The 12299-nt window shown below is 47.2% G+C and overlaps 1 protein-coding gene across 3 annotated transcripts in view; it reads left to right on the forward strand.

Moving 5' to 3' along the window:
- Positions 1-6935, forward strand: part of GUK1 (guanylate kinase 1) — a 43530-nt gene extending 36595 nt beyond the window's left edge. For all 3 annotated transcript variants that reach the window (XM_050942818.1, XM_050942819.1, XM_050942820.1), the window contains exons 6-8: positions 1997-2081; positions 3592-3677; positions 5120-6935. In XM_050942818.1, coding sequence (XP_050798775.1) covers positions 1997-2081; positions 3592-3677; positions 5120-5155 — 207 coding nt within the window. In that variant the 3' untranslated portion in view covers positions 5156-6935. The remainder of the gene's footprint in view (positions 1-1996; positions 2082-3591; positions 3678-5119) is intronic.
- Positions 6936-12299: the final 5364 nt, after the last annotated feature.

Below are 12299 nucleotides of genomic sequence, written 5' to 3' on the forward strand. Positions count from 1 at the left end.
TACTGTATAACCCACAAAACAGGTAATGGATTTTGATCAAACCTCTGCCTATCCTCTCTCCTCCCTGCTCCTTGTGTTGGCTTTGTGCACGCTCAGCCTTCTCTTTAAAAGGCTCCATCTCCCATGCTCCTTCCTTTGCTTCTCTCAGATCCTCTTCATTGTCTGATCTTCCCATCTGTCGTGTGTCTCAGCGCCTGCTTGTGCTTGAAGCTGTGTTGATGTTAGTTTGCAAGCTCCTTAGGCAAAGGTGGGCAAACTACGGCCCGTGGGCCACATGTGGCCCTCGAGACCGTCCTGCCTGGTCCCTGAGCTCCTGGTGGCTTGCGGGACCATTCTACTCAGCCCCTGAGCTCCCGGCTGGGATGCTAGCCCCTGGTCCCTCTCTTGCTGTCCCCCTTCCCCCACAGCCTTACCTCGCCGCGCTGCGGTCCACTGCTACTGCCGTGCAGCGCCGTGGCATGACTAGCTCCAGCATGATAAGGAAGCGGGGAGTGGGAGGTCCCAGGGAGCAGAGGGCGGTTGGATGGAGCGGAGGTTCTGGGGGGGGCAGTCAGGAGATGGAGAACGGGGGAGCGAGGTTGGATAAGTGTGGGAGTCCCAGTGGGCGAGGGTGTGGATAGGGGGCAGGGCAGTCAAGGAGTCAGGGTTGGATAGGGGGTGGGGTCCCAGGGGGACGGTTAGAGGTGGGGAGTCCCAGGAGGGGGCGGTCAGGGGACAAGGAGCAGGGGGGTTTGGATGAGTTGAGGGTTCTGAGGGGGGCGGAACAGGGGGGGATAGGGGGCAGGGGCCAGGCTGTTTGGGGAGGCACAGCCTTCCCTAACCAGCCCTCCATACAGTTTGAAACCCCGATGTGGTCTTTGGGCCAAAAAGTTTGCCCACCCCTGTCCGTAGGGCATGGCCTGCCTCAGTCCATGTTTAGGAAAGCTTTTTGTGTGTTTATGATGCTCTCTAGTATTATGGGTATGTCAATATCCATCTATTACAGTAAATCCTAGTGAGGCTGATATCATGGGGTAAGACCATGGAACTCTTATCTGTGGTCTCATGTGGCCCCACATATTAATGATGTATCCCCACAGCTTCCCCGTGGGGTTGAGAAGAGTTGTCACCCCAACTTTATAGATGGGAACTGAGACAGAGGAATAAAAGTGACTTGCCCAAGGTCATCCAGGGAGTCTATGGCAGAGTCAGAGATTGAACCCAGATCTCCTGAGTCCCAGTCCAGCGACTCCGACAGGACCATCCTTCCCCCACTTTGTTTCTTCTATTTTGTTACCCGAAGTCCATGATGTGAGTGGTGTTCCTCCTTAAGATGAAGAAAGGCCAGGCCGTGAGCTGCTGCCACAAAACCAGCTCCAAAGTGTCGCCTCACAGCTGCCATTTATCCCTCCATGGCTGTTCACTTGGCAGCAGCATTGCAGGAAGCGGCATAGTCCAGCGGCCTGAGCCCGGGGCTGGAAGCCGGGAGTTCCTGAGGTCAAATCCCAGTTTGGACAGAGACTTGCATTATGGCCCAGGGCAAGTCACTTAACTGTTTGCTGAAGTGAGGATATACTTCCTTACATTCCATGGTAGGCGTGCGGCTTTATTGATCAAGGCCAGTACCCGCAGCCGGCCTCTTGATCTAGTCTCTCTGGCCAACGGGCAGCACCGTGTCACCCGGCACCAGAAACAGCTATGTGCCGGGGAGGGGGTGTTTGAAATGATTTCCTGTGGCACATGCCAGTCTGGTCTCCTGTGGGCTGTAACACTTTGGTCTCCTTCCAGCTGTTGGGTTTAGTGTGTGGGTGCTGGGTAGCGTTGGGGGCCTGTGATCTACAGGACATCAGGCTAGACAATTCAATGGTTGTTTCTGGCCATAAACATGATGACTGTGACTTGGAGCTTTTTGAAGGTGGTTGTGATGGCAGTAATGGAGCTTGGGGGCCAGGGCTGACTGTTCTCCTCCAAACGGTGCTTGGAATGTGCATTTACACTTGTTGTCTATGGGCTATAGGAAAAGAGACTGCGTGACAGACGGACCGAGTCCGAAGAGAGTCTACAGAAGCGGCTGAACACAGCTCGCATAGACATGGAACTTAGTAAGTACAGGAAGCTCGCAGAGGCACAACCCCAGTGGGGACTGGGGGCCGCGGGCAGGCAGGAGGAGAGCACGTCAGAGTTTTTGGCGCCTTGTCATACACAGATGTCTAGCTCCCTGTCTCGGGTTTATGGAAGGTCCGACCAGATGAACTGACCACGACTATTTGGCAGCTGGGAGCTAACTGCAAGGGGAAGAGGGGATTCACTGTCCTGGATTGCCAAGGAGGGGCGGGGCCATGTCACCACTTAAACTAGCATGGAAATTGCAGCTGTAAAGATCTCACAGGCACTGGGAACACCTCAGCCTTCCATTGTCCGTGTAAAACCTTAGGCACTAACAGCGAAAATCCTCCTCTCCAGTCCCTTCCCCCTCCTTCTGAAAGATCAGGAGCCCTGACTCCCTTCCCTCACCCCTTGGCACAGCACCATGGGAAAGATCCCCTCCCCCTGACAAGCAGGAAGGACCTCCTAGCCCCTTCCCACCTCCCCTCACTCCTCCAGACCAGTTCTTCCCATCCCTGGCCTCCACTCCTGTTACATCCTCCCTGCCCCTAGTCCCAGGCACGAGGGGAATGGGGCAGTTCAGTCTCAAAGCTGCTAGGAGATACTGGGGCCACTGATGTACTGTTCAGCATTACACTGTTCTTAGTGCTTCATGGTTTGTGTAGAGTGAGTGGGGCTTGTTGTGGTTTTTTGTTTTTTGTTTTGTTTTTAACAGTACCAACCACACCATAAAAATACTTTGACAGCTATTAACGCACTCCAGGTGGCTGGGAGCACTAGGTTAAGTTTCAAGATTTATTTATTATGAAGTAAAGTGAATTTCACTTTTTAACAGCTTCCCTTATTTCTATCTTAGGTCCTTACGTGGCCCCCATCAGGGTAGTGTCCGAGTGCCTCACAATCTGTATTGTATTTATCTTCTCAACACCCCTGTGAGGTAGGGAAGAGATGCTATCCCCATGTGACAGATGGGAGAACTGAGGCATAGAGAGGTGAATGACTTGCCCAAGTTGACAGTCTGGTTTTTTGTTTTTGTTCTGTTTGTACAGCACTTAGCACGATGGGGGTCCCAGTCCATGACTAGGGCTCCTAGGTAAATACATTCACACAGGTAGTCTGAGGTGGAACTGGGACTTAAACCCTGTTCTCCCAAGTCATAGGCTAGTGTTCTACCCACTTGACCTCATCCCCTTTAGTGCATAGAGTTATTTAAAGGGAAAATCCTAGAGTTGTCTCATCAAACTATACTTCTGCCTTTACATTGCTGATGCTTTCCTTGTTCTATCCCATCTTCCACATCCACTCCTCTTACCTGGGAGACTCCTGTGTAGTTTTCAGCTCTTAGCCTGATGCAATCTTAAGACTAGACTTGATCTAAGTAGAACACAGCATGCTCTCCTATAAAAACTACTTCACAAGGATGGCTTGACAGAGGAGATTATTAGCAATGGCTGAAAGGAGCCAACGTTCCTTTTCTGTGTTTTAACTCCTGGTTTGATTCGCTAGGTAATGAACCTGGCCTTTTTGACCTGATCATCATCAATAATGATCTACAAAAAGCCTATTCTGAACTGAAGGAGATTCTTGCAGAGGTAAGTCATTTAGGGCTTCTCTGCTGGGGGCACGGTTGAAGCCATTGTATATGGAGAGTCAGCTGAGAGCATCAGAAGGAAATGCTTGACAAATGTTCCGTTTCCGAGAGAAGGCGAAGTGGTAGCTAGGGATATAGCCCTGACTCAGTGAGATGTCCAAGCACATACCGAACTTTTTAAGTATGAGTAGTCCCATCGCCTTCCATGGGGTGCTACTCCCATGCTTGACGTTAGGCATTTGCTGGAGTACCTTGCTGACTCAGGGCCTTAAAGAGGGAACTCTGGTATGCAGAGGTTTTTTCCTGGTCCAGGACCATTATTTGGAAAAGTTTAGCCAGGGCAGGGGCCGTGTCTTCTGTAGTGTTGGACTAGGCCAAGCACAGTGACGTTGGTCAGAATGTAATCAGTAAATGCAGTGACCTTCATGCACCCAAAGCCAGGACCAAGTTGTTGCCTTCATGAGCCCTAAAGGTCACTGCTGTCCAAGCAGTTACTTCTGAAGATTGAACATGGGTGATGTAACAAAGAGCAGAACTTTAAGCTTGGCAGTTAGGCTGGGAGAACTGTATCTTGGAAAGCAGGGCCTCTGAAAAGGACATGGGGTCCTGGTGGATAACCCACTCAACACAAGCTCCCAGTGTGGTGCGGTGGCTAAGAGGGCTAATGGGATCCTTGAATGTATAAGCAGAAGTTTCAAGTAGGAGCAGGGCAGTGGGGCTACCTCTGCTTGTGGAGTTCTGTATCCAGTTCTGTGGTCACCGTTTCAGAGAGGATGTTGAAAAATTTGAAAAGGTTCGGAATAGAGTTACAAGAATGATGCAAGGTCAGAAAAATCTGCCTTACAGTGAGAGAATTAAGATTGTTAATGTATTTATTTTAACAAAGAGAATGTGAAGAGGTGCTTTGATCGTGGTCTATAAGTACATGGGAGAAAGCAGAACAAGACAAACCAGACAAAGGCAGAACAAGATCTGATGGCTGGGAGCTGAAGCTAGACAAATTCAATCCTTAAGGGGGCCATTCAGGGAACTGGAGTAAAAATCTGTCTGGGGATTAGTCCTGCTTTGAGCAGGGGGATGGACTAGATGATCTCCTGAGGTCACTTCCAACCCTGATATTCTATGAAATGCAGATAGGGAGCAAAGCACGCGTTTTTAACCCTGATAGTGAGACAACCATTAGAACAATTTACCAAGAGATGTGTTGGATCTTGTGAAGTCTCTTTAAATCCAGACTGGATGTATTTCTAAATGGTATAGTCCATTTCAGCCATAAAATATGGGCTTGATGCAAGGGTCACTTGATGAAATTCTATGGCCTATTCTATGCCAGAGGTCAGACTAGATGATCGTAATGATCCTTTTTGGCCTTACAATCTATGAAACTATGAATTACTTACAGAGAGCAATATATGATCAATCATTTTCTTCATCTTCTTGCAGGAAATCCAGAAGGTCCAAGAAACCAAGAAGTCCTGAGTTCAGTCTGCTTGGCCGCCATTCCTAACGTGCTTCACAGCATTCTGTTCCAAGAGAGACATTCCCTTTAGCCTGATCCCTTTCTGAGTTACTACGACATTTATAGTAAAAAAAACAAAAAGCAAAAACAACTTTATATTTATATTAGCTGGGGCTTCTGCCACTTTATGTGCGCATGCCAAAGCGTCCAGGGCTCTTCTAGGATTGCATGGAGATTTCAGGCAGGTAATCTGAAAGTCCCTGTACTGTATTTCCTGAGCAGAATTATTCTGAATTCATTTGTATAGCTTGATCATACATACAGCTCATGCTGACACAATCAGTGCATGTAGCGCGTGAAACTGTAAGCAGTAGTCTCCTCCATAGCATTTTTGGTGGATACTCCCTTCCCATCCCTGGGTTGCCTGCACCAGATGCCACCTGCAAAGGGAAACTGCTTAGTATGACCTGACTTGACCTTCCTCCTACAGACAAATGGGTTAAAGTGTGCAGTGGCGTCAGCTGGCCTGAAGTGATCAACTGAGAGAAGAGATGGGCTGAAAACAAACTCAGAGAGAGGACGGTGCTAATGCTGGTAACCCCCCAACCCCCAATGTTCCACTAAGCATTGAAAGCTCCCACTCTTTCCCTTTTGTTTTCCCATTAGGCCAGTGGCTGGAGCCACTGCTCCTTTAAGTGGTTGATTGACATTCTCAGCGAGTCTCTCTGCTTGATCTCGATGCTGCTGCTGACTAGGGCTCCTTTCAGCAGGGCTTGGGTTGCTCCAAACCTCAGTCCTCGTGCCCAGGACCTGGTCAGGTGAACTGCTGGGGTTGCTTGAAAAAATTGGAGACCTGCTTAATCTACCAAGAAATAAAATCATGTCCTGACTTCTTCTGGCTCAAAGGAGTTCCTAGGGGAGCAATTGTTCTGCGCTTGCCTGCCCTGAAAGACTGTGGGGTATGGTCATATATCTTGTTCGGAATAAATGCAGCGGTGGAAAGGTTTGGGTATTCTCAAGTTCAGCTCTTTGGGGAATTTCTTTCCAGGTTGTGCAGCACTTTTATTCCTGGAAGAAAAGTAAAGTGCCCCCTTTTAATGTCAGAACAGTTTCTGAGACCTCTCTGCCTTTGAAACTTCAGGGTTTCCCTTCAAATTGAACATCCTAGAACCAGCTTAATTCTGAAAGAGCCAAACCATTTTACACCTTTTCTCCTTGATGGTTTTCCAAAAGGAAGAGTCGTGGTTGCACCTACCATTCCCCAGATTATCCCCCTTCTCCACTACCGCCTAGACCCATACCGTGAATGGTAGAATAGTAACGTTCTTTTAATGTCCATTTCCTCACCAAAATTGCATGTGATCTGACAGCAATGTTCAAAGCTGAAGCTTGGCTCAGTCTCGTTTCTGGGAGGTTGTTCATTAATTCCAAAGTTTTCCCTCTCAGGCTCATCCCAACATGGATTGGGGTGGAATTTTAAATGGCACGTGGCACCAAAATAATTAGCAATATCATCTGTGCTGGGCCCTAACAACTCAAATTGTTAAGAGGAACAGTGAGGACTGAATCCTGCTTTCCTGTCATTGCCCTGAATCTGCAGTCAGAAGAGCTCTGCGTCTTAACTGAGTGATCTCTGTATTCCAGAAGAACTGTGTGTGTTTTAGGAGGGGAATTTCTCACTTATGAAATAATGCAGCATGGAGGGTTCGGGATAGTGAGGTGGTAGTAAAAACACATGAGCCCTGACTACCCTAATGCTCCTATGAGTGGTGAATTAAAGGTTTTGGTTTTTTACTTTTATTTTTTTGCTTGTGCAGCCTGACTTTCTCTTTGACTGTGTGTATTATTCTGTGGTTGGTGTTCCTTCTCCCTTGAAAGTGCCCTGGGAGATCTGAGCATAAGATGGTTCTGGGAACCAGTGCTACAAGGTCCTAGGGGAGATATTACAGCCATGATATAGGGACCAACAGTTCCACCAGTGATATTTCCCATGAGGCCATCCCGTGTTTCAGGCCACGCTGTCTGTGCTGAGATCGCACAAACTTTTCCTCTATTGCAAAGATTGCCTGATGGGAGTTTAATCTCTGCCTGACCTATATCAGCATAGCAGGAAGCCCTCATGACCGTAAGCAGTTCAGGTAACTCTAAACTGTGCACTAATCCCACTATACAAATCCCCCTCATTGATAAGCAGAAATTCCACTGTTTCCCTGAACAGGTCCCTTGAGATATGGTCAAGGGTTCTGGTATGTTCCAGCCAAAAGAGAACTGCAGAAATAATGAGTGACGTACAAAGCTGGTCGCTTAAAGAAGAAAGCTGAGTGAAAAGAGCAGGGTGTAGATGTTTCCCTGCAACCCAGCCTAAGCCATTATGGCCTCAGGCAGGAGAGCAGGGAAAGGAAACTAATTTGTGTGCCGACTACTGGAACCGAAGAGGGTCAACAAACAACACTAAAGATGAAAAATTAACTTTCTTCTCCCTTTTCCCCATCTGCCCCTTTTAATAGTCAACAGTAGTAATAAGACAGGTAAGAAATTCCTCCCTCCCTCCCTTGCAATATTTATTTTTCATTTGAGCGTGCTCTTTATTCCAATGATGTATCCTGTAGAGCATCATCCTGGACTTGGTAGGTGGGGACGGACTAATGATCTAATAGGTCTGTCCCAGCTCTGCTGAGTCTGATCTGATGCCATTCCCTTTTTCCCTCAAGCACACTCTGAACTCTCATGAGGCCAGACCCTCTACCTAACTCTTTTCATTGCAATGGGAAATCAATGAGTGGTAGCTGCCTAGGTGCCCAGGCCCCAGCTCCCTGTAGGGTCTCAGGCATTCCAATGCTGAGTGTCCTGGCAGCTGATGGTTAAGTGACTGGAAAATCACAGCAACCTGCTGTGATCTAGGAAGCTGAGTTAGGCACCTAGGCTCCCTCTGCAATGCGGGGGGGAGGCACCTTAAAATGCAATCTACAAAAGCCAGCGTCCTAAGCTGGGAGCCCTGTAAGCTAGCCATGGGCCGATGCGGACCAGAGAGATGGGTGCTAAGTTCCACTCCTGTTGGGGAGAGAGGTGCCTAATGCTGTGATCCATAAACAGGAACCCATTCTCTGGAGTCAGGTAGTTTAGTTGGCTAAGTCGTTTCTGATGTGAATGAATTCGCTGCCTTCCTCTCTCTGCACAAAAGGCAGGGGGAGGGGCTGCTGCTACCACCCATCTTATATTTTTTTAGCCCTGTAGTTGGAGCACCGACCTAGGGTGTAGGAGAGCCTGGTTCAGTTCCCCCTCTCTTCCAAAAGGGGTGAAAGGATTCAAACGGGTCTCCCAATTATACATATATAATGATGGGTTCTAAATTAGCTGTTACCCCTTGATGGGGTGGAGGGGTGTTGGAGTTATATGGATAGTTGTCTGAAAACATATGCCCAATGCACAGCAGCGGTCAAAAAGGCAACAATGGTAGGAACTACTAGGGCTGGGACAGAAAATATCTTAATGCCAATGTATAAATCCACAGTGTGCCTACATCCTGAATACTGTCCAGTTCTAGTTGTCCCAACTCAAAAAGAATATTGTGGAACTGGAAAAGGTTAAGTTAAGGGCAAAAACATGATCAAGGGTATACGGAACAGCTTCCATATGAGGAGTGACTAAAAAGATTGAAGTGTTCGTCTTAGAAAAGAAATAACGAGTGGGGGGGGGTGGTATGATAGAGATCTTATAAATTCATGAATGGAAAAAGTGGATAGAGAAGTGTTATTTACCCACAAAACATAAACCAGGGGGTCACCCAATTAAATTAATAAGCAGCAGGAAGTAAGGAATAAGAGGAAGTACTTTTTCACACAACCAACCTGTGGAACTAATTTCCAAAGGATGATGTGATGGCCAAAAGCACAGTGAGGTTCAGAAAAAGAACTGGATAAGTTAATGAAATATATGTTCTTATAATAGCCATTGATGGATCTAAGAACCGCCATACTGGGTCAAACCAAAGGTCTGTCTAGTCAGTATCCTGTCTTCCAACAGTGGCCAATGCCAGGTGCTTCAAAGGAAATGAACAGAACAGATAATCATCAAGTGATCCATCCCTTGATTAGCCAAGATGGTCAAGGATGCAACCCCATGCTCAGGGTGACCCTATATCTCTGACTACCAGAAGCCAAGAGTGGAAGACAAGAGTAGATCACTCCATAATTGCCCTGTTCTGTACATTGCCCTTGAAGCTCTGGTATGGGCCAATGTCGAAGGCAGTATACTGGGCACAATGGACCATGGTCTGACCCAGTGTGGCAGTTCTTATGTTAGAAGCTGAAGAGGTTGGTTGACTTGTCACAATCGCACACCATACCAAACACTCTACACTATATATGGAAACTTGATGCCGAATTAGCATGTTATTTTCTATGTACGGTTTGCAGTCCAGGAGGCAATAGATAATTTCTGTTTTTAATAACAAACTTTGGCAGCATCTACACTAACAAGTGTGATGCCATTGTTCAGCAATAGTGCATCTGCACCGATATAAGCACTAGTGTAGATCACACTTGAGCGTTTCCAGCATTGTGCCCTGAACTCATGCTCTGACCAAGAATTCATAGATTGTAAGGCCAGACAGAACCATTGTGATCACTAGTCTTACTGCCTGTATAATACAAGTCTTATGACTTCCTTGAATTAATTCCTGTTTGAACTAGAGCTTACATTTTAGAGAAAAAAAAAATCCAATTGTGATTTAAATATTGCTACTGATGGAGAATCAACCACAGCCCTTGGTAAGTTGTTCCAATGGCTTATTAGCCTTACTGTGAAAAAAACTGCACCTTATTCATTATTTACTGTGTATTACTGTAGCTCTTAGGAGCCCTAATTCCAGTCTAAATTTGTCCAGGTTCAACTTCCAGCCTTTGGCTCCTGTTACACCTTTGTCGACTAGATTGCCCATGATCAAATTTCTGTTCCCCATGTAGGCACTTGTAGACTGTAAGTCACTCCTTAATCTGCTCTTTGTTCAACTAAACAGACTAAGTTCCTGGCGTCTATCATTGTACAACATTTTTTCCAATCTTTTAATTATTTTGGTGGCTCTTCTCTGAACCCTCTCCAATGTATCAACATCTTTTTTGAGTTGTTGACACCTGCACATGGCAGGCGCACAAGTGCCAAATATTGAGGTAATATAACCTCACTACTCCTTGTCATGATTCCCATTGACACATCCAAGGATCACATTAGTCCTTTTGACCATGGTATTACAGTAGGCACTCGCATTCCACTGATGGGGGTTGGGGAGAAGCTAGGTCAATGGTTTGAGCATTGGCCTGCTAAACCCAGGGTTGTGAGCTCAATCCTTGAGGGGGCCGGTTAGGGATTGGGGGCAAAAATCTGTTTGGGGATTGGTCCTGCTTTGAGCAGGGGGTTGGACTAGATGACCTCCTGAGGTCCCTTCCAACCCTGTCAAGTATCAGAGGGGTAGCCGTGTTAGTCTGGATCTGTAAAAGCAGCAAAGAGTCTTGTGGCACCTTACAGACTAACAGACATTTTGGAGCAAGAGCTTTCGTGGGTGAATACCCACTTTATCGGATGCATGTAGTGGAAATTTCCAGGGGCAGGTATATATAAACAAGCAAGAAGCAGGCTAGAGAGAACGAGGTTAGTTCAATCAGGGAGGATGAGGCCCTCTTCTAGCAGCTGAGTTGTGAAAACCAAAGGAGGAGAAGCTGGTTTTGTAGTTGGCAAGCCATTCACAGTCTTTATTTAATCCTGAGCTGATGGTGTCAAATTTGCAGATGAACTGAAGCTCAGCAGTTTCTCCTTGAAGTCTGGTCCTGAAGTTTTTTTGCTGCAGGATGTCCACCTTAAGATCTGCTATTGTGTGGCCAGGGAGGTTGAAGTGGTCTCCTACAGGTTTGTGTATTTTGCCATTCCTAATATCTGATTTGTGTCCATTTATCCTTTTCCGTAGAGACTGTCCAGTTTGGCCGATATACACAGCAGAGGGGCATTGATGGCATATATTATATTGGTGGATGTGCAGGTGAATGAACCGGTGATGGTGTGGCTGATCTGGTTAGGTCCTGTGATGGTGTCACTGGTGTAAATATGTGGACAGAGTTGGCATCGAGGTTTGTTGCATGGATTGGTTCCTGACCTAGAGTTACTATGATGCAGTGTGCAGTTACTGGTGAGAATATGCTTCAGGTTGGCAACTTGTCTGTGGGCGAGTACTGGCCTGCCACCCAAAGCCTGTGAAAGTGTGGGATCATTGTCCAGGATGGATTGTAGATCCCTGATGATGCGTTGGAGGGGTTTTAGCTGGGGACTGTATGTGATGGCCAGTGGAGTCCTGTTGGTTTCTTTCTTGGGTTTGTCTTGCAGTAGGAGGCTTCTGGGTACACGTCTGGCTCTGTTGATCTGTTTCCTTATTTCCTCGTGCGGGTATTGTAGTTTTGAGAATGCTTGGTGGAGATTTCGTAGGTGTTGGTCTCTGTCTGAGGGGTTAGAGCAGATGCGGTTGTACCTCAGTGATTGGCTGTAGACAATGGATAGTGTGGTGTGCCCAGGATGGAAGCTGGAGGCATGAAGGTAGGCATAACGGTCAGTAGGTTTTCGGTATAGGGTGGTGTTAATGCGACCATCACTTATTTGCACCGTGGTGTCTAGGAAGTGGACCTCCCGTGTAGATTGGTCCAGGCTGAGGTTGATGATGGGGTGGAAGCTGTTGAAATCATGGTGGAATTTTTCCAGAGTCTCTTTCCCATGGATCCAGATGATGAAGATGTCATCAATGTAGCGTAGGTAGAGAAGGGGCGTGAGTGGACAAGAGCTGAGGAAGCGTTCCAGGTCGGCCATAAAAATGTTGGCATATTGTGGGGCCATGCGGGTGCCCATGGCGGTGCCACTGATCTGGAGATATATATTGTCATCAAATTTGAAATAGTTGTGTGTGAGGATAAAGGCACAGAGCTCAGCAGCCAGTTGTGCTGTGGCATCATCAGGGATACTGTTCCTAACAGCTTGTATTCCATCTGTGTGTGGGATGTTTGTGTAGAGAGCCTCTACATCCATGGTGGCTAAGATGGTGTTTTCTGGAAGATCACCAATGCATTGTAGTTTCCTCAGGAAATCGGTGGTGTCACGGAGATAGCTGGGAGTGCTGGTGGCATAGGG

This window comes from Gopherus flavomarginatus, chromosome 2 (genome assembly GCF_025201925.1).
Source record: "Gopherus flavomarginatus isolate rGopFla2 chromosome 2, rGopFla2.mat.asm, whole genome shotgun sequence".
Lineage (NCBI taxonomy): Eukaryota > Metazoa > Chordata > Testudines > Testudinidae > Gopherus > Gopherus flavomarginatus.